Source organism: Caloenas nicobarica, chromosome 2, assembly GCF_036013445.1.
Source record: "Caloenas nicobarica isolate bCalNic1 chromosome 2, bCalNic1.hap1, whole genome shotgun sequence".
Classification (NCBI taxonomy): Eukaryota; Metazoa; Chordata; class Aves; order Columbiformes; family Columbidae; genus Caloenas; species Caloenas nicobarica.
In genome coordinates this window covers 162,979,351-162,998,639 of record NC_088246.1, presented here as the reverse complement: position 1 = coordinate 162,998,639, position 19,289 = coordinate 162,979,351, and the positions used below count along the sequence as shown (strand labels likewise).

General features: G+C 40.2%; 1 protein-coding gene across 2 annotated transcripts in view; it reads right to left on the bottom strand.

The window, feature by feature from the left end:
- The window catches only part of ADGRB1 (adhesion G protein-coupled receptor B1), a 213,245-nt gene that overhangs the window by 16,410 nt on the left and 177,546 nt on the right, over positions 1–19,289 (bottom strand). For both annotated transcript variants that reach the window (XM_065627733.1, XM_065627734.1), the window contains 3 exons: positions 7,762–7,933; positions 6,012–6,107; positions 3,332–3,371 (listed from right to left, as the gene is read on the bottom strand). In XM_065627733.1, coding sequence (XP_065483805.1) covers positions 3,332–3,371; positions 6,012–6,107; positions 7,762–7,933 — 308 coding nt within the window. The remainder of the gene's footprint in view (positions 1–3,331; positions 3,372–6,011; positions 6,108–7,761; positions 7,934–19,289) is intronic.

Here is a 19,289-nt window from a genome sequence, read left to right as displayed (position 1 = left end):
TTCAGGTTGATCTTTTCCCTTGAACAGTTTCAGTATCAATAATTTGGTATTTTAAAATACACCACATTTTGTTATAAATTTCTAACTGCTCTCCAAAAAAGCTTAGATTCTAGTAATCATGCCAAGCCTTTGTGAGAGCTAATTATTTAGTGTTTCTCAGTTTCCCTTGAGGAAAGAAAGGAGTGCCACGAATATTCTTTAATAGGAGAGGAAAATCTCAAACTGAAGACGAGGTGAACATGCCAATTAGAAGGTATATAAAGAACACACAGACACTCATTCCCACACAACGCTGCCCACAACAAGACATCTGCTCCTTTTCTAGGTGCAAGAACCTATTGCTCAGTTGGTTTCAGGCTGCAACAAAGATCTTAGGAAGATAATGACATCAGCCTCGATGCCTCCAGGAGATGGAAACCACAAACTGTGGGGCAGGAGCAAAGTGGTGCAGGACTGAAAGCTACTTACCCAGTATTTCAGCACAGAAAAGGAGAGAGAAATGTTCCCCTTTCACCCACCTCAGAAGGAAAAAGAAAAAAAAAAGGTCTTTTTTTTTTTCTCAATGAACCAGAGAAAAGGATCTTTGGGGTAACCTGATACTATCCAGCTGCTCCACCTGGGACAGAAGCAGGACATGATATAGACATCCCATGGGACTGAGGACACAGTAATTTTTCTGCTATCTCATACTGGGAGTGATGGGTGCTGGAAGAGCAAAGCTCCCCTCAAAGACTACAGAGCGAGCATGGCAGGATGACAAGGATCCAAGGACAATAAAAGAACTTTTAAAAAGGTTTTAAAGCTAAACACACTGACTGTAACTATGGCAGCCGTGGTCATCTCGACATATTGCTGGTGGACAGATTAAGATAAATCAGAGCATTACAGTATATTCACAGCATACACTGCAGGAAGATGTTACTGAAGTCAAAACCTATATTTGGGAGGTAAGGTTTATTGGTAAGGTTTATTGATTCAGGATGTTCTTCATGCTCATATGCAGAAAGCAGGTTTGGAGAGGTTTGCACTTGGCAATCCTCAAGCATGGAGTGGAGTGAGCTTTCAAATCTGAGCCATGGACATGGTCCTACCAGTGAACCTAAGGGAGAAGGTTATGAGAGGTATCAGGCATACATCCAGTCCATCAAAACACAGAAGCTGGTGCCTCCAGGAGCAATGACAGCCAAAAACCAATGGACAGATTTCTATTTTTGATTATTCAACAAGCAGAATTCGTAGGATGATGTAGCATATAGAAAGGTCTCTGAAATAGGGACTATTATCAACTGCTTAGCTTGGTGTAGACTAACAGCACTTTATCAGAAGAGGAATATCTCTTCAGGCAGACATCAGCAAAAAGGTTGTATAGCTGTATGCTGGCAAAGGAAGGGAAGCTTGGGTTTTAGCAAGCTGCTGATCCAGGGTCTTCTGCCTTGAAGTCATATGAAAACAATCAGCACCTTCCTTTCCTCTGGAAAGCTCGATTTGGGAGCAAGAAACTCGGTAACAAATCCAAAAAGGCTCTTTTATTGCAGGAGTCCAGGATCTGCCTTGGTTTCCAGCAAACAGCTGTGTAGCTGGTTGTGTGTGACAACACCCAGCCTGGGTGCGTGTTCACTGAGCGTGCGTTCAAGTCAGACATGGTCTCACATGCATGTTTTTCGCACGTGATTTTTTTTTGGAAATGAGATCTTTGGTGTCAAAAAGGAAGGAGGAAGATAGATGAGAAGAGTGAGGCAGCTAGAAATTAGATTAGAGAGTGTGAGACAGAGAAACAGAAAGAAAAAAAATGGACAGACCCTGAAAAGAGATAAATGGACAGAAAGAGACCATGAAATAAGATATTACAGGGATAAGTGAGATAAATATACCGTGACTGTGATAAGCATAGGGAGGGGGAGTGAGGCAGAGAGAAGGATAGGAAAAGATAAATAAGATATAGATAGATATTAGATAAATAAATGACAGTGACAGTGATAGACAATACACAGAAACACAGTGACAGAGATAAACGTTGACAGAGATAGAAATACATAAATAACAGGTACAGCAAGACAGACAGCTGAGGAGAGAGATAAATAAGTGATTGCAAGATACAGAGAAAGAGATGAATTATAGATAAACATATTAGAAGCAGATAAATAAATGACAGATTAGATAACAAAAAAGATAAATGAAAGGGACAGGTAGATGTGTATAGAAAGAGAAAAGAAGAGAGAAGGAAGGAAGGAAGGAGGGAAGGAAGGAAGGAAGGAAGGAAGGAAGGAAGGAAGGAAGGAAGGAAGGAAGGAAGGAAGGAAGGAAGGAAGGAATGGAGAGAAAGAGAGAGAGAAAGAGAGAGAGAAAGAGAGAAAGAGAGAAAGAGAGAAAGAAAGAAAGAAAGACAAAGAAAGACAGACAAAGAAAGAGAAAGAAAGAAGATTTCCCATGATAGTAATTCAACACACAATATGTACTGTCCTTGGCTAGGGGAGATCCTGGTTTGGAAGATGTGAATTAGATGCAACTACCAAGCAAGCTAGTAAGCCTCTTGCTTGGGACAGGGGAGAAGTCTAGGTGAGTGAATTAAAGCCTAAGTATCTACAAAGGGCATGAAAAAATCCCCAGCCAAATGTTCAGGCATGCCAGGACCAGGAGAGGAGAAAATCTACAGAGACGAACAGGTAGCAAAGGAGAATCCAGACAACACAGACACTCCCAGCGGGATGAGAGAAAAGGGAGTTATTGGAGAAAGGAACTGTCAACTCATGCAGAACTTCGGGATCAAAATGAACGTGTGTTTGAACACACAGCAGAAAGGTGAAGGCAAAGAAGGAGAGACCTGACCCAACTCCATATGTACTGGCAGCTTACAACTGCACTGGAAGTGTGCATGGAGCCAGGTGAAGTGGTGGGAAGGTTCTCCAGCTTCCAGACCTTCTCAAAGACACCTCCCCTGAGCACAGAGCCATCGGAGGTTGGTGTGACCCCCTTGGGCAGGCGTTGCTAAAGCAAAACAAGATCACAATAGGAAGAGATGGATCCAATCTCTTCTTCCTTGATACGCTTCTCTGCCACTGTGTTCCATGGGCCATAGGTAAGAGATGATACCTTGGAGGCAAGGCTTAATCTCAGTTAAAAGGCCCAGAGAGCTACAGGGAAATAGGATAAGCAAAGCACAGGGGAGAATTAAGGCTGTTGCTTTCTTTTTGGCCAGGGTTGAGAGTAAGGGCAGCACACAAAAGTACATGCAAGCCATTAAGACACACAAATAAAACGGAAAGGTAAAAAAATGGCCTAGTTCAATCCCCAAACCAGGTCACTTGTTGATTCTCACCTGTGATGTGCTCACCTGATCTACAAGCCATATCCACATCCTTCTCAAAATCGGTCTGAAAGACAGAGAACACAGGACGTGGTCAAAAGGAGGTGGTGGGGGAAAATGCAAAAACTCACTTTAATTAGTAGGGCAGACACAACCAGAAGAGTGGAGGAGCAAGGTTTTGCTTGGGCTTTGAAACATGGCAAACACACCACTTGTTCCCACCTGTGGCTTTTGAACCCCAGGCAGTGTTAAAACTGTAACATTGCTTTTCAGCTGGATTCATCTGTTCATCTGTACGCTAATTTCTAGAACAGGTTTATGTGCATTCCTAAAAATAGGGGACAGGTTCCTGGCCTGATCTGCTTTGGATATATCACCCTACATATAGTTTAAGTGGATTCCCCTCCACTCATTAAAAAGATCTGGGGATGACAGTTGTGAATGCTTCATAGCCACTGGGCTTTCTTGTGATCTATCACCAAGTCACATGAAGTGGAAACAAGTCCCTGCATTTGAAACTCTTAGTGTATAAAATCGATGGTCCCAGCAGGCACAAAGGCTGAATAACTTTTTCAAGCATTCTGTACAGCCAAATGAAACTCCTTTCTTTTCCTAGTATGAGTTAATCTCTTTTTCTAAAGCTTTTAGCAGATAACATTTCAAAGAACTAGATACACTGAGTCACAGTGGGCCATGAGTTTTCATGGAGTAATGGAAAAGCCACAGACTAGCAAAAGGTAGAAGAGTTCACTAATTATTTCTAGTGTCATTTCAGAAAGAAGACACAATATAATTGTATTAATGTGATTAAATGCATTCCAGTTTAATACTGAGAAGACCGTGAAAAAAATCCCCATCTCCCTGGGATAAACACTTTCATATTAGCAGGTTGAGATCCAAGAGTTTTTGAAGAGCTGGTTGAGGAATAATGTCAACCTTCTTGATGCTAATTTCTTAGTAAATTATTTGGGATACCAAACAAATCTGAAAAGAACAGTAGAGAAAGAAGACTAAACTAAAGTTTAAATGGGCAAGTGGGATGACACAGAAAAATATAATCTCATTTTCATGCTAAGAGTTCCAGAAAAATGTAACTGAACAGCCTGTACTAGTTCTACTGATAGAAAAATAAATAAAAGATAGGTTTATATGTAATACCAATCAACAAGATTTTGTGGGAAACTGTTCTGCTCAGCTAAGCTTCTTTTCACTTGTTGGGCAGATTGCGAGATTACTAGAAAAGGTAAAAGCAAAAATGCCATTCTGCAAATTTTTAGTTATTTTACAACTCAGTCACTGTAAAATAACATTATATCCCTCTAAAAATATCAGTAAGGAGTCATAATTCACTTCTAGATTCTGGAGTTTTTTGTGCCTGAATGTGAAGAAACTGTAAACTCTTTACTTCTCAACACATCCATCAACAGTGCAGAAGTAAATGTAATCTCATTGCTAAAAATCTTGTAGCTGACACAGAATTTTGCAAAGTGGTTGATAATGAATGAAAACAGGGAGTTATATAGAGGCAGAAATCTAAAATTTCAGAATACAGTGGTTGGGATGGTGACAATAGAATAACAAAAATAGCATCCACATTTTTAAAGGATGGTGAGAGTCTGAAGGGCATGTGGAAAAGGGTTATATAAATAATTTGAAGGCAAATGTCTTGCAGAGGGAGAATAAAAAAGCTTAGTGTGTTAACTCATTGAAAGGAAGATTGAGACTGGATATGATTATGGTGTCTGTTATTGAAGGAGTGAAAGTACTAGGCATGCAAGGGGCTTTCTAATTACACATAAATAGGCATAGCAAGAACCTGCCTGGAAATGAGAAGACTATGCATCTAAATTAGAAATGAGGCCCCTCTTTTTAACAAAGACCTATGAGGTGTGATAGAATTATGTATCATTTGATGTCTTGACTTAAAGATTTTGCTGTTTGAAATGAGACCTTGTACTCAAACACAAGCTACTTAGCACAGGAGTGACCAGAAAAACAAAACCAAACACTGTTGGGTTATGATATAGCTCTAATATCAACTAGACCTTTTCGGAAGTTGTTCAAATATTGTGATTGCCCTGATGTCCTTAACCCAACCTCAGAAATCAAATGCCTCTTATATCATCTATATTATAACACTGAAGCAGATGCAAGACCATTCCCCATAGCTTATTCTTCTACAGTCTTATCTGGACTTTGTAAAGGACTTACACAACAGAACCAAGGTTTACAGTGCTTAAACTATATTCTCAGCAAAGCACTGTAAACATGTGTGTTTTTCAGAGAAACAAATCCCTTTGAGATAGCATCTTTATAATAATGAGCCAACACACTGTGATAAAAAGAGTATTAAATTACAGCTTCCTAGCTCCACCTGGGACAAGGCAGCATGATGGGGATGAAAAGGTCTAGAAGACCTGGACGGTATATTTTGGCTTTTCATTTTCTGGGAAAGAAAGGATCTCACCAAGATGTCTGCAAATCTTGGTGTGTAACTTTAAGTCCTTTAATATTATGATGAAAAGAAACTGGATTTCTGTGAAAGAGCCTATGTTGAGTGCTATGTTTGTTCAAGTATGAGTTTAAAGGAAAAAAAAAAGAATGCTGATTGCAAAATCTGTGATGGACAGAGACTTTTGTTTATCAGTTATGAGTTAAAAATCCCCATAGGTCCCTTAATAATAGACTAGGTGGTAGTTTTTCCTACCATTAGTTGAGCGTGTCCATTCTGAAATGACCCCCCTGAGTCTCCATTGCCTTCTTCCTGACGATCTACTACTCGGCACTTCACAGCATCCTGGACCTACAGGAGTAAATGGATATGCACGAGTCAGAGTCTGGCAGGAATATCAAATAATTTTAAATTCTGCTGAAGAAAAAAAAAAACCACCAGAAAAACAAGTCCTTGGTAGATCAAAAGAACATGGATCCTCCTTTAGTAGCACTCAGGTATTCATATCAAGTGGTTTATATGTTATATATCTCACATAGCAACAGAGAAACTCACATTTTTTACATGTATCCCAGATCACCGTGTAGGCTACTTCTAGTTCTTGATTTATATAGTCAAGAATAAAAATGTCTTCTGTTTTGCAGCTTGCAATGTGTCTACATTGAATGTTATTGTATAAATCATTGTATTGGGGTCTACAATGTCTAATCATGATCCTTTATCAGCTGTAACATGGGTCTGATCCAAATCTCACTGAAATCAATAGAAAAAAATGCCAGTGACTGCAATGGGACTTTAATGCAGGCCCGTATTCATAACGCAGTTAGTTGAAGGAGTCTCAGCCAAACCAGTGGTGTAATTCTATTGATTTCTTTGGCATGACATAAGAAATTAATCTGTTTTACCTAATTTAAAGGAGCTGTAAGAAGATAAAATGAATATTGAAAAAAACCCCTTTCCTGTCTCTGTTATTAATAATCTATCCACTCAGTAGGATGAAAAGAATAAAAGAAACATAAAAGATTCATCCTTTTCTTCCCTGATATAATTTACCATTTTAAATCTCCACAGGGAAGCTGGAGAGAATTTACTCAATTTCCTTGGTTGATTATTGCTAGCTTTCCTTTCTAGCCAGAATATCTAGGTGCAAATGCCAATGTCTAACCACCCTGTAAACCTCGATGCAAGATTCCCCTCTTGAAATCAAACGATCAGATTGTTTTTCTTAATATTCCATTTTCAGAGATGGGGTGCAAACATTCTGGAAATACCAATTTTGGAGTTAAACAAGCAAAACTTGACATGTTAGCTAATCTAAGACTGTCTTCCAAATTCCACTCGGCCATATAATCAGCATGACAAACATGGATTCATCCTTCCCTCTGACTGATAATTTCATGGTCATTTTTCATAGAATCATAGAATCATTTTGGTTGGAAAGGACCCTCAAGATCATTGAGTCCAACCATTAATCTAACACTGGCACTAAACCATGTCCCTAAGAACCTCATCTCCACGTCTTGTAAACCCCTCCAGGGATGGTGACTCCACCACTGCCCTGGGCAGCCTGTCACAATGCCTGACAAACCTTTCCGTTAATAGTTTTTTCCGATATCCAATCTAAACATCCCCTGGAGCAACTTGAGGCCATTTCCTCTTGTCCTATCGCTTGTTTCTTGGGAGAAGAGACCAACCCCCTCCATGCTCCAAGCTCCTTTCAGGCAGTTGCAGAGATCAGAAGGTCTCCCCTCAGCTCCTGCTCTCCAGGCTGAACCCCCCAGCTCCCTCAGCTGGTCCCCATCACACTTGTGCTCCAGATCCTTCACTAGCTTTGTTGCCCTTCTCTGAACTCACTCCAGCACCTCAGTTTCTGTTTCTGTGGTCACTGTCTACACTGTCAAAAGTTCGCAGGAATAGAGAAGCTACCAGGCTCACTGGACATTTTTGGATGTTTTCTGTGGGAAGTATGTTGGTTGTGTAAAAGAGAAAGATTCATTCGTCTCACCTCCCGCCTTAAGATGCAATGCACCATAACGATGACAAAGCCCTCCAATGAGTCAAAGACGGCAAAAAGGATCTGGAAGAGTGCTGACCGCCGATCTGTGATTGCCAGAACTGCAGACATCCAGGTGAGAGCCAGGAGAGGTAGGACCACGCAGGAGCTCCAAAGGGATGCCCTGTCAAGGGAGTAGAAAAGAGAATTCAGCTCCACCTCAGCCTCACCCACTTCCATGTGGGATGGTAATTCAGCCTCCTGATCCCATGGGGCTTCAGAAGACTTCTTCAGCAAATGTATACTTCTGCTAGATGTCTTCTGAGCCCCTGTGGCAGGGAAGCAGGAAGATGCTTTGCACACTCACGCTACCAAAACAGATGACACGCGTTTCTACAGGAGGGTCTACTTTTCAATGGTGCTGTCATGCATAAAACTTGAGGTGGGGAGGAAGGATGCAGATACCTCACTTCCCCTTTCACACCCTTCCCACTCTATGTCACTAGTCCACAACGATGGCATTTCCCAAGGAGGGGAGACAAAACACAATCACTGTAGGTTGCCAAAGGGAAGGAGAACAGTTGCAGCAGAGACTGGTTTGTCACAATGGCTGTCAGCACTTGGGTTACAAACACTTGGACTTCCACAGCACATGGAAGACACCAACACTGGGGACATGTGTCATGGTTTCAAGTGACTAAAACGGACAAGCATAGAGCTGATGTGAAGACTCATCTTCTGCTGTTGCTCCCTTGCTCTACAGCTGATGGTCTCTACAACACTACATCAATGAACGTCAGGAGAACCGAAATTTGTCCAAATTTTTCTGTGAGCAGAAAATTTTCTGCTTTCTTGTGGGATCTCACCAGCTGAATGCTTTGGAAAAAAATACAGTTGTTTGTATATTTAGCAATAATTGTAAATAAGTTTATTCTTGGGTGGACCTTCTGGGTCAAAATAACTTAAGATTCAAGACACTTCCAAATTCAGAAGACAGAAAACCAGACAAAACAGTTTTCTGTAATGCAACTACTACCCCTTTAACCTCCACTTTATCTATGAATGATGTATCTAGAAATGGGAAAGCAACTCTGTTCCCAAGGACTATTTAGTCATTCAGCTTTCTGACCAAAAAGAGTCCCAAGCAAATTTAACAGATTACTAGGGAGATTTTAAGCTGTCAGTCATGCTACATTTTTGGCAGCACTGGTGCACCGAGAGTATCAGAAGAATTCCTCTGTGGGCTTTTATCTAACATAAGAGCAGACCTATGCACAGGCTGAATAACAACTTGAGCTACAAGATCTCTCCATATAGAAAACCTCAGCCTATATACTAACAAATAAATACAGGCAACACAATAAATTACAGGACAGATATAATGACACACGTTTTACAGTATTTACATGGGACTTGCTTACCATTTTCTGTTATATGATCAAGTTTTTAATAATGTTTACTTGCTGGTTATCGAGGTACCACTCTCACAGAGCTCGGCGAGAGTTTTACCTGAACAAAGCTGGAGCTTGGATGTGGATAGGGACATCAGGATTTAACACCCTGGCTTCAGTTAAGACTTTTTCAAGGATTGTTACATGAGTTCTGCTGTAATGACCAAATACTGAGTGGACAGGTTATGCTTATAGTTATAATGATATTCTGATTGCAAATATTTCTACAACCTGTCCAGACTTAGATGTATTCTTTAGTGGTATTATTAAGAAACATATTTTACCTAAGGGAGCAGAAAAATGGACTATAGTTGTGTGGCATGTTTATTTATTTATTTATTTATTTATTTCTTCAATTAAAACAAGCATTATGAGACTTCCATGTAAGGTAAAAGTCATGACATAATCTGATACCTCGTAATTTTATACAGGATGACAAACTGAATGCTCTTTAATGTCCAATATGAACTATAATTTCAAAGTATTATTTAAAAATAAAACAAACAAAAAAAGGCAGTAGCCAGACAGCCCTCAACCAAGCAACTCCTAAACAGAAGTTTTATTCCACTTCTCCCTCAGCCCTCTGAAATCTGCCTTGTTATACTGAAATCATTTTTTGCTATTATTTCCAGTGGGACATTAATAAACCTGGCTCAGCAGTTAAGTGCAGCAAAAAAAAAATCAGAGAGGCAGAATAGACAAATGGAAATATAAAGCTTTCTCCATAGCATGCCACTTTACATGTGTCTTCCATGCAAGTGTCACCAACACAACATCTGATGTATGGCTTGGTAGATGAAGTCATTCCAGTAGCAACTTGCAATTGGGATTGCTGGAAAAGAGCAAAATCAATAGAGGCTGCTAGAAAAGGTTTATACCAGACAATTCTGCCTCCTGGAATTATCTGGTCTCCCAGCATGTGTGCGTTACCACCTCCAACATGCAAACAAGAAACCTGGCAACCACATCTGAGAATGGATCTGACCAGTAAGTAGGGGTCTGAAGCAGCCATCTAAATTTGGATGGGTTTTCCATTCTTGAAAAGAACTACCATCAGACCGACAATGATTTGGATCTGGATCCAAGATTTAGATGCAGATTTGGGGTTGTAAAGGATGATGCTGAGGAGGTAAATTATGTTTCTCTTCAGCAAACAGTTAGATTCCAATCTACTGGCTTGAAAACATGCTTTAAAAAAATAAATATGTGAGTACATTGCTTTGGCAAGGTACTGCTTGAGCCTATTTGCTATCCAGAGCACAGATGCAATGACCCATAACTACAGTGGGCTCCCTTCAGAGCTCCTGCTCTGGACTCATTGAGTCCTTCTCAGCCCCTTGCTCTGTGTGTCTCTATATGGACAAACTATTAAACTTCCTTCTGGGTCACGGAATCATAGAATCATTTCTGTTGGAAGAGACCATCAGGATTATGGAGTCCAACCATAACCTAACTCTAGCACTAGAGTCAAGACATCCTGACGGACTTCACTGTTGCTCCCAACATAAGCAACATCAAATCACCATTGAAATCTCTGGCTTACCAACCACATAATGAAAACATCATCTGCCCTTCCAACTTGAATGATGAAAACAGTCTTACGCCACATATCCTGCTGGACTAAATCAGTATTTTCCCAACTGAGTTGTGCTGACTTACGCCACTTAAGATATGGTCTTTCTGCTCTGTTTGTGATTCACCTTGCAGATGCCTTCTCAACCTTATTCATCCCTTACAAATGTTATGGAAATAATGCCTGACACTAAATGCTTAATCTTTATTCTCAGGCAGAAATGACAACAGGTCATAAGAATGTAGCTTATTCTAATGTCACTTTCAGAACTCTGCTTAGCTTTTGAAATATTAAATTCAAAAAAGTTCCATTTAAAAAAAATCATATCAAGACTGAAATTTCAGAAGAATGCTCAGGGAAAGATAAATGAGTTTCCTGTGACATTGCCCTTAATTCTTCTCGCTGTGAGCTGAATTCATAGCAGATCTCATACTTCTGCCACCTTTCAATCTGTCCCTTTTTTAGGAGGTACTGTACATCCTTAAAAGGTTCCAGAAGAACTTAACAGGACCTAAGAAACTTTATGTTATGGTGACACATGATGTGAAATGAAATTACAATTTGTTGTATAATAACATCGTGATTACTTAATGACTCTTCATTATGGATTATCTATGATCAATGAATCCAGGATTTTTATTGCTCAAGACAAAGGCATTAGCTGTCAGATCCTCTTATTTGTCCCACACATGACAAAACTCATGATGAGTGACGGCAACATCAAGGGACATTCATTATGTTAAATTTGGAAGCATGATGCTGGCTTATTGTGTGATGACCATGACATGACAATGTTACTCAGCAGTACAGTTGTAGTGTTACGTTGTTCCTCTCCACCACCCTACGCAACTGTTAAATTGCAGAGGAAGGACGTTACTTTGGAATATAGCAATGCCACAGCACAGTGCAAACAAATACAATGACGTGTGACAACATGGCCACAGGATAATGTCATCCACAGCTTTATCTAGTATGGCAAAGACTTAGCATTATGAAAGCACATAGCAGACCCAGCTCTGGCCACAAGCAGGTGATGGCCTTTGGTCAAAATGACAAAAACTAGCTGTGGTTTTATTCTTTAGCTAGCTGACAGCCTTGAGAGTCTTCATCTTTACTGAAGCAGCAGGATAAAGTGACGGCACTTAGAGGATAGTGATGGAAAGAGCAAAAAAAAAGTTTTTGGGAACAAAGATCTACATGAAGAAAGATTAGGAGACCTGCACCCTGAAAAAAGACAAGTAAAGAGGGACACACAGTACATGTTAACAAAGATGCAAAATGCCATTATGAAGAGGTAAGTGTTCAATTCTTCTCATTACACAACACTGACAAGGCAGCCACTACCATAAACTAAAGCAGCAGAAGGAGAAAGAATTTTATAATTCAGGAACAGATATCCTGGAGAGGAACTCTGAAAACGAAGATGGTAGCTGGACTCAACACATAGAACCATAGAATCGTGGAATCATTTTGGTTGGAAGAGACCCTTAAGATCATCGAGTCCAGCTGTAACGTAACTCTAGCACTTTAACCATGTCCCTAAGAGCCTCATCTATAGGTCTTTTAAACAACATAAGATGGATGGCTCCTTACATGCTGCAAGGAGTGGCACATACACATTCCACTATTCTGATGAACATGCTATTCCTGCATCCAGCTGTTACACCACAGGTAACTCACAGTACAAGGATTTGCTTTATTAATTGTCTCCTGCTTTATCCCTCCTCTAGCTTGTATTCCTCCTAAAAGCAAGAGGGTCACCTCAATTTAGGGGCAGAAACAGAGAAAACCCCTTTAACTCGATGTCCATATAACCAAGATAGGAAATCGGTAGCTAGAAAAGAGGGGGCACTGTGCATGCTTTTCCCATACACAGGCAACATAGAAGCGCAAGATATTTCTATTTTCTCCAAAAGATGATTTTTCTCTCAGTTGCTGAACCATATAACTAGGGGAAAAGGAAATAAAATGCCTCTAACTGGGACAGGCAGGTAATGAAGGAGCTGTGGGCAGAGTGCTTGATTATTCACTCCTAATAAGGGAATTTGTTCTCTAAAAGCCCAAGCAAAGATCTGCAAGGCCCAAGTATCATATTATGCCCAGGTAAGGATATGATTTCAAGTTCTTTGAACTATGAGAACCATACTCTCCTGAGGAACACTCTCTTCCACAAAACCAGCCATGCATGGAAATATTGATTCACACTAGTCCTGGAACTATAGTACGGGCTGAAAATTTGACATCTAGGACTTTCTGAAATGACTTTGAGCCAAGAAAAAGATCAAATCCCTTAAATGAGAGATTTGACAGATGAGCTGTTGATGACATAAGAGGGATGATGCATGAGAAAGGTCATGAGGAATCCCTGACATTGACTCTTAGGTGGATTCCCTGCAAGGAGAATACAGTGTGCCGGCACTTTAGTCTTGGGCCAGTCTCTTCCGTATGGTCAGAACTTGAGAGTCCATATTTGTAATGCACTACCTCGAAGGAATTCAGTCCATCCATCCATCCATCCATCCAACCATCGATCCATCCATCCATTCAATAGCAGTCCCTGGTATCTGCAGTGGATGTCCTCCTTCACAACAAGTACGAAGAAATGTCATGCACCTGAGATATTTTTTTCCCTGTCTCAGATTAAAAAACTAACAAGTAGGAAATTCAAATTAATTATAAAGCAGTATCTCACTGGCTGAGGCTACCCTACAGACAGCAATAAAAGGAAGGAAATGTGGGAACAGAGGTGTTCCAATGGCAAAATATGCCCAGCATCTTCTCCAGAGCAACCTAAAGGGAAGGAGGGTTTTTTTTACCTACACCTGCCAAATCTAGGTAACCCGTAACAGGTCATAGATATCCAAATCTTTCCTATTTATATCATTTCCCAAGTCAAAAAATAGCACAATTTCCAGTGCATATTTTTTCACTTCTGTCATGATTACTACCTGCTCTTCCATCACTGGTTTACCACATTTTCCCTCAGTTACACATCCCCTTCTCTGATCCCTTCTCTCTTAGACACAGATACTACCACAGAGTTGCTAAAAATTTATACGATTTCAAAAAACGAAGAAAAATGTACCAAAGGGTCTATCCTTTCATGCCATGCTATCCCAGAAATAAGCCTCTGAAACCTATGGGAGGTAAGCTGGGAAGGGCATGAGCAACCCCAGCAGAAACAAGGCAGGAACATCCTTGGTATGCTCTCTACCAAAAAGCTATGGCTAGTTGTAGGTCAGGGAGGAGCCAGGAATCCTCACAGCATCTGATTTACATTACAAGTCTTCAAAAGTAAATGGTAAAGCTGGTCCAAGTTCTGGGATGAAGGCCAGCAGAACGGTGGCAGTGGCATGAAGCACAATCAGGGCTCTGCCTTATTAAGAGTTTCATTTACAATAGATTTGGAAGAAGAAAAACAGAAATAGTTCAACTGCAGAATGAAGTGGATGACAAGGGTAGATGCAGGTTGAGTGAACTAATTTCGGTATTACTCAGTAGTCCTTTTGCACGGACAAGAGCATAGGACACTTCAGGACAAACAACAAAACCAGGACTGGAATTTATCATCTAAGGTATTCTATCTGCGGGGAAGCAAAAGATGTCCTCTTACGAAAGCCCTACAATTTCTATCAAACCACTTAAATTAGAAAAGCAGGATAAGTAGGAGATCTAGATTTCATATATTTTATTTTTTTTCTGACTTGAAGACGAATCAGTATATGTGATTTATGACAGAACAACATTCAGAAAATATGGGAGAAGGACTTGAGATTGTTTTACTTTTTAAATGAATTTACTATGAACTGAAAGCCTATCCTATTTAACAGTCTAATTTATTAATAGTAAAGCTTCTGCTGTTTTAGCATTCCTCTGAAGTCGCGGGAAACCAAAATGCAGTGACCTGCTAATTCCTGACTTGTGGTACATGTGTCTGGACCAATTCGTCTCACCATCTCAGCAGGGCACTGTTGCAAAAGGTAGGTAAACTACTTCAGCAGTGAAAAATAAATGAGATTTTGTTTAGCTTTTGCATCTCATAGAAACTGCTAGCTCTTAATAGAGGTGATTGCATGCTCTGTTTTTCGAACAATTGGGTTTTTTTTCAGAAATATACATTTTTCGCTACATTCTTTTGTATTTTATATAAATGGCTCAGTTTTCAGGAAAATAACAATAATTTAAAAAAAACCCAGGATAAAACCTTGTGTTTTGGTTTTCTTTTATATTTCTACATTTTGAGATTTTGTACTCAGCTGCCTGTTCTTGTTTAGATTAATTAAAGGTGGGAGTTTTCAAATTGCAAATGTTTAGATCTGAGACTGTTTCTTTCACACATTTTAGGTATATTACTTTAGACTTTGAAACCAAAATATAGCATCACTTGGAAATGATGTAGATAATAAAATTTCAAAAATAGAGGAAGAAAGACAAACCTTCCATCATCACTCTTCCTCCTACCTTAACCTTTTGGAAAAAAAGCCAACTATATAAATAGCAACAATTTCTCCAGCAGAACAAAGCTCTGGCATTATATATTTTTATATATATATTTTTTTTTTTTCTAACTTTAGCTGCATCTAAGAAGAGATTTAACATCATTTGACTTTTGTAACTCAAAGCTATGAAACACTTTAAAATTTTGAGAACTAATTCTGAGTGCTTTTAAGAGTCCAAAAGAGGCAGTCAACACTTATTAAATCAGAACCGCAGCCCTATGAGGTATTAAACTTAATTTTAGCCTTTTATAAGTGAAAAACAAAAACAAAAACAACAACACTTAGAGGTGATTTGCCAGCTCACTTAAATCATACTCAAGGCTCTGCAGCCTCTGGAGTAAAAAAAATCAAGCACACGCTTAAGTGTTTGACTCTCATCTATCATCAAAATTAATGGGAACCACAGCTTTAAGCCTGTAACTCCAATAACTAAACTAAATGGGGGCATTAAACATATACCCAGTTCCAAACAAATTAAGAGTCCCTTTGTCTTCCATGGGCTGTTCACATGCTTAAATCTAAGCATGTCATGAAGTGCTTTTCAGGATGCAGCCCATCAGCTTTCACTCCGGGGATGTTGCAGGAGCCCTACACTACTCATGACCCACAGAATGAGGTCAGGGAGAGCTGGAGATGTAGGGAGGTGGGCAGGGACATGGGGAGAGAAAACAAACAAGGCTGGTGAGTGCAGGGAAATGAAAGAGGGAAATAAAATAAATTTAAAATAAGAAAAAAAAAAAAGAAGTGGAAAGAAAGAAAAGAAGTTGAAATTAGAGGAACTAACATGGCGTTACTGGTGGCTGTGGCCGAAACTTCAGCAGAAGAAACTACTCCACACTTGGAACATTTGAGCGTCATGCCGTAAAGGGGCACTGCCATCTGACTGCAATTAAAACCAAAAGACTGAAACAAAACAAAACACTTTGCTTATGAACACAAACGTAGAAAGGAAAGGGAAAGAGAAGCCAAAAGAAAGAACGAAAGAAAGGAAGAAAGGGAACCAACCAACCATACCCAGTTTGAAAAGAGAAATGAAAGACAGGCAGGAATAAAACTCTTTCATCTGTACCACTCCAGATGCGGGAAATGGGAAAAATGTAAAATTCAGAGATGTGTTGGCGCCGCTGGAGAGGGTGGAACTGTGTTGGCGAATGTTTTGCCAGATTCAGGATTTCTCTCTCTGGCACCCACGGAAGAGAAACCAGTACTGCTCTCCCAGTCTCCACCTCCTACTTTTGGTTTGTTTTTGAGAAATTGTTCTTTTCCCTCCCTGGCTTTTTTGCTCCAAAACAAAAAAGGTGGCAGGGTTGTACAGTAGAAGGCAAGAAGTAGGGCTTGTGGGGACCATGCCTGCTTATCTTCTCTCCTGAAGCAACACAAGGGAAATGTCATCTGTTATCTCCAATGGCCCTTGTGTGCTAATCCTCACCTTGGTGGGGATACCCACATGGCAACTGACAATATCGGGAGATAGGCCACTCTTTGGTTGCTTAATCTGTGATGAAGGACATGCAAATGGGCTTGTTTATGCCCTGGAAGATAAGCATGAGCTCAGGTGTTTTGTAAGACCATCATCCTGCGCTGAAAGGAGCTGGACTGGCTGACTACTTTTGAGACATTTCTTCTCTCAGATCTTGCTTTGGAGCTGAAAACATCTTTGGGATGAACCCTGAGACTTGTCCACATGGGTTGCTCTCACTTTTTCTAGATGGGATCAACCACAGAGCCAAGCCATTGTGGGCTGTTGCTATAATGGGCTGCAGGGATCTGCTAAAGGGCATGTCCTCATGATTTTTAGAGGCTGATGTGCATGAACCTATCTAGCTGACAAGCCAGCTCTTCCTCAGGAGCCCAGAAGTCACATCAGCTTGGTATTGGCCCCGTTTCTTCCCAGAATTTACTAGTTTGTGTGAACTCTCTTATTTGCACAGGTAGACATCCACATCAGATCTGGCTTAGAAAATGGGCCGGAGTCTGCAAAACATCCTACAGACCTGCATGCAGTGACTGATATCAGAGAAGGCATGAACATCACTGCCAAAGGACAGTGGGACTGTCACTCTTGGGTGGTGATGGTGCACTTGGTGACGGGTGATATTTGCAGGTACCAAACATTGTGGGGTTTTACATCCTTACCCTGCATGGGAGAGAGATTAGGAAACTTGACAGATTGTTTCTTAGCTTTTATGGCTTTGTGTTCAGTCTCACTGCAAAAAAAGGGCATCCCCATGAACACCAACACAGCTTTATCAATGGTCCTAGTGTCCCACTTTCAAGTGGCTGTTGAGTGGTCTTCTAATTAACTACAGTGACATAAGCTGTTAGTCCTTTCCAGAATAATGGCTAAGGTATCCCACAGAAAATTCCAGCCTTCAGACACAGAGAAATTTAGCTCCTGTGTCAATAGATACATATCTTCCAGGAAGGATGGTGTAAATCCAGTGAGGACAATGGCTGAAAAAATTATAAAATGGGTCTTCAGAGGCATTAAGTGCATGACCCTTAAAAAAAACCCACAGCTTATCCCCGGATCTGTAAGCCACAAAGAACAGATAAGCAGAGAGACAGAGAGAGGCAGAGATAGGCAGCAAAAAGAAAATAGATTGATTTGAGGATTTTGATGGAAAATTATACCAGAAAAAACATGAATGACACTGAATCACAAAGAACTGGCCAAAAAGACCACTATAACACACAACTGTAACTGCTGTTGGGTGTATTTATGCAGAAAGTTGTAAACAGTAGGCACAGATGTGGATACATTTATATTCTAATTTGTTCTTGTTGGGGGTATGAGGTTGTTAATATATTAGATTTCCATAGCAGGTTTATATTGGTGCCTGTATGTATGAAAGGGTAGCTAATGAAATAATCACAGTGAATAATGCATTCATTTAATTTAGCTTTTTCCGCTTCCTAAATATCCACAAACAGCTCACGGACTCATCTGGTATGTTCACTGGAGCCTGGACTTTTCTGCCTTTTATTGAACAGTGCTTTATGCCATGAATGGCCCAAAGAGCAGTAGCATCACTTTGAACAAGAAACATCCCTAGGTGAAGGGCAATCCGAATCTGTTCCTATTTTAATGTACTTATTATATTTCCAATTACTTTATTCTCTGTGCACTGACAATCCAGCTCCATTACACTCCGCCAAGAGAGTTGCACAGAGAATATTTCACACAAGGTATTGGGGCAAACTTTCTGAAGTCCTCTCTATAATCAATGGAGAGATAAAAGAAGTAAAGGTCTTCTAAGGGGCAAGTTGGAGACAACTAAATAAGGCTCCCGTCTCTCTCCAGTAGTTACACAGGAAGCCTAGGGAGATTAAACTCAGCAGGCTAAAATTAGACTTTGTGAATAAACCCTATATTCTCATTCTTCTTCCCTGGCTGCGTGAGCACACAAATGCTTCTGGAATAAATGCTGGCTGAATAAATTTAAAATTCATTTTAAAGGCTCCTGCTTCTGACATTAAAACATTCATTTTTAGTTGCACTCTCCCATCAATAGAGCTCGAATGTGCAGCTGATCACGAACAGAGACAGTTCTACCAGGAGACACTTGCACGGTTTTCTCTTGTGCCTGGACACAAGTCGGGTGAGTTGTGTGTGTTTCTCCAGGTAATCACACCCATCTCTCTACAGCCTGGTTTTGTGATATATCTATAAAGTCATTGCCATTAGAAAGTCAACATTTTCTGACAGATGCGGCCACAGTAATCATAGCAATTTCCTCTGCTTAAGTATAGGGCAAAACCTCTTATGTCCTGGATATTATTTCGCAGGAACTGTGAGCACTGATTTATTTGTGCCAATCGATCTACAGTATGTGTGCTGGGCTCCTCTTAATGTTCAACAGGTCTTTTTTTTCCTCCCTTTTTCTGTTTTTCTTTTTTTTTTTTTTCCCCTTTGCTTTCGTGTTTGCAACACTGAACCATACTTCTTGCCTCTGCTAAAAGAAACACAATGTTTCTTTATACCATCTCCTCAGATCCAAACATCTACGAGGCCAT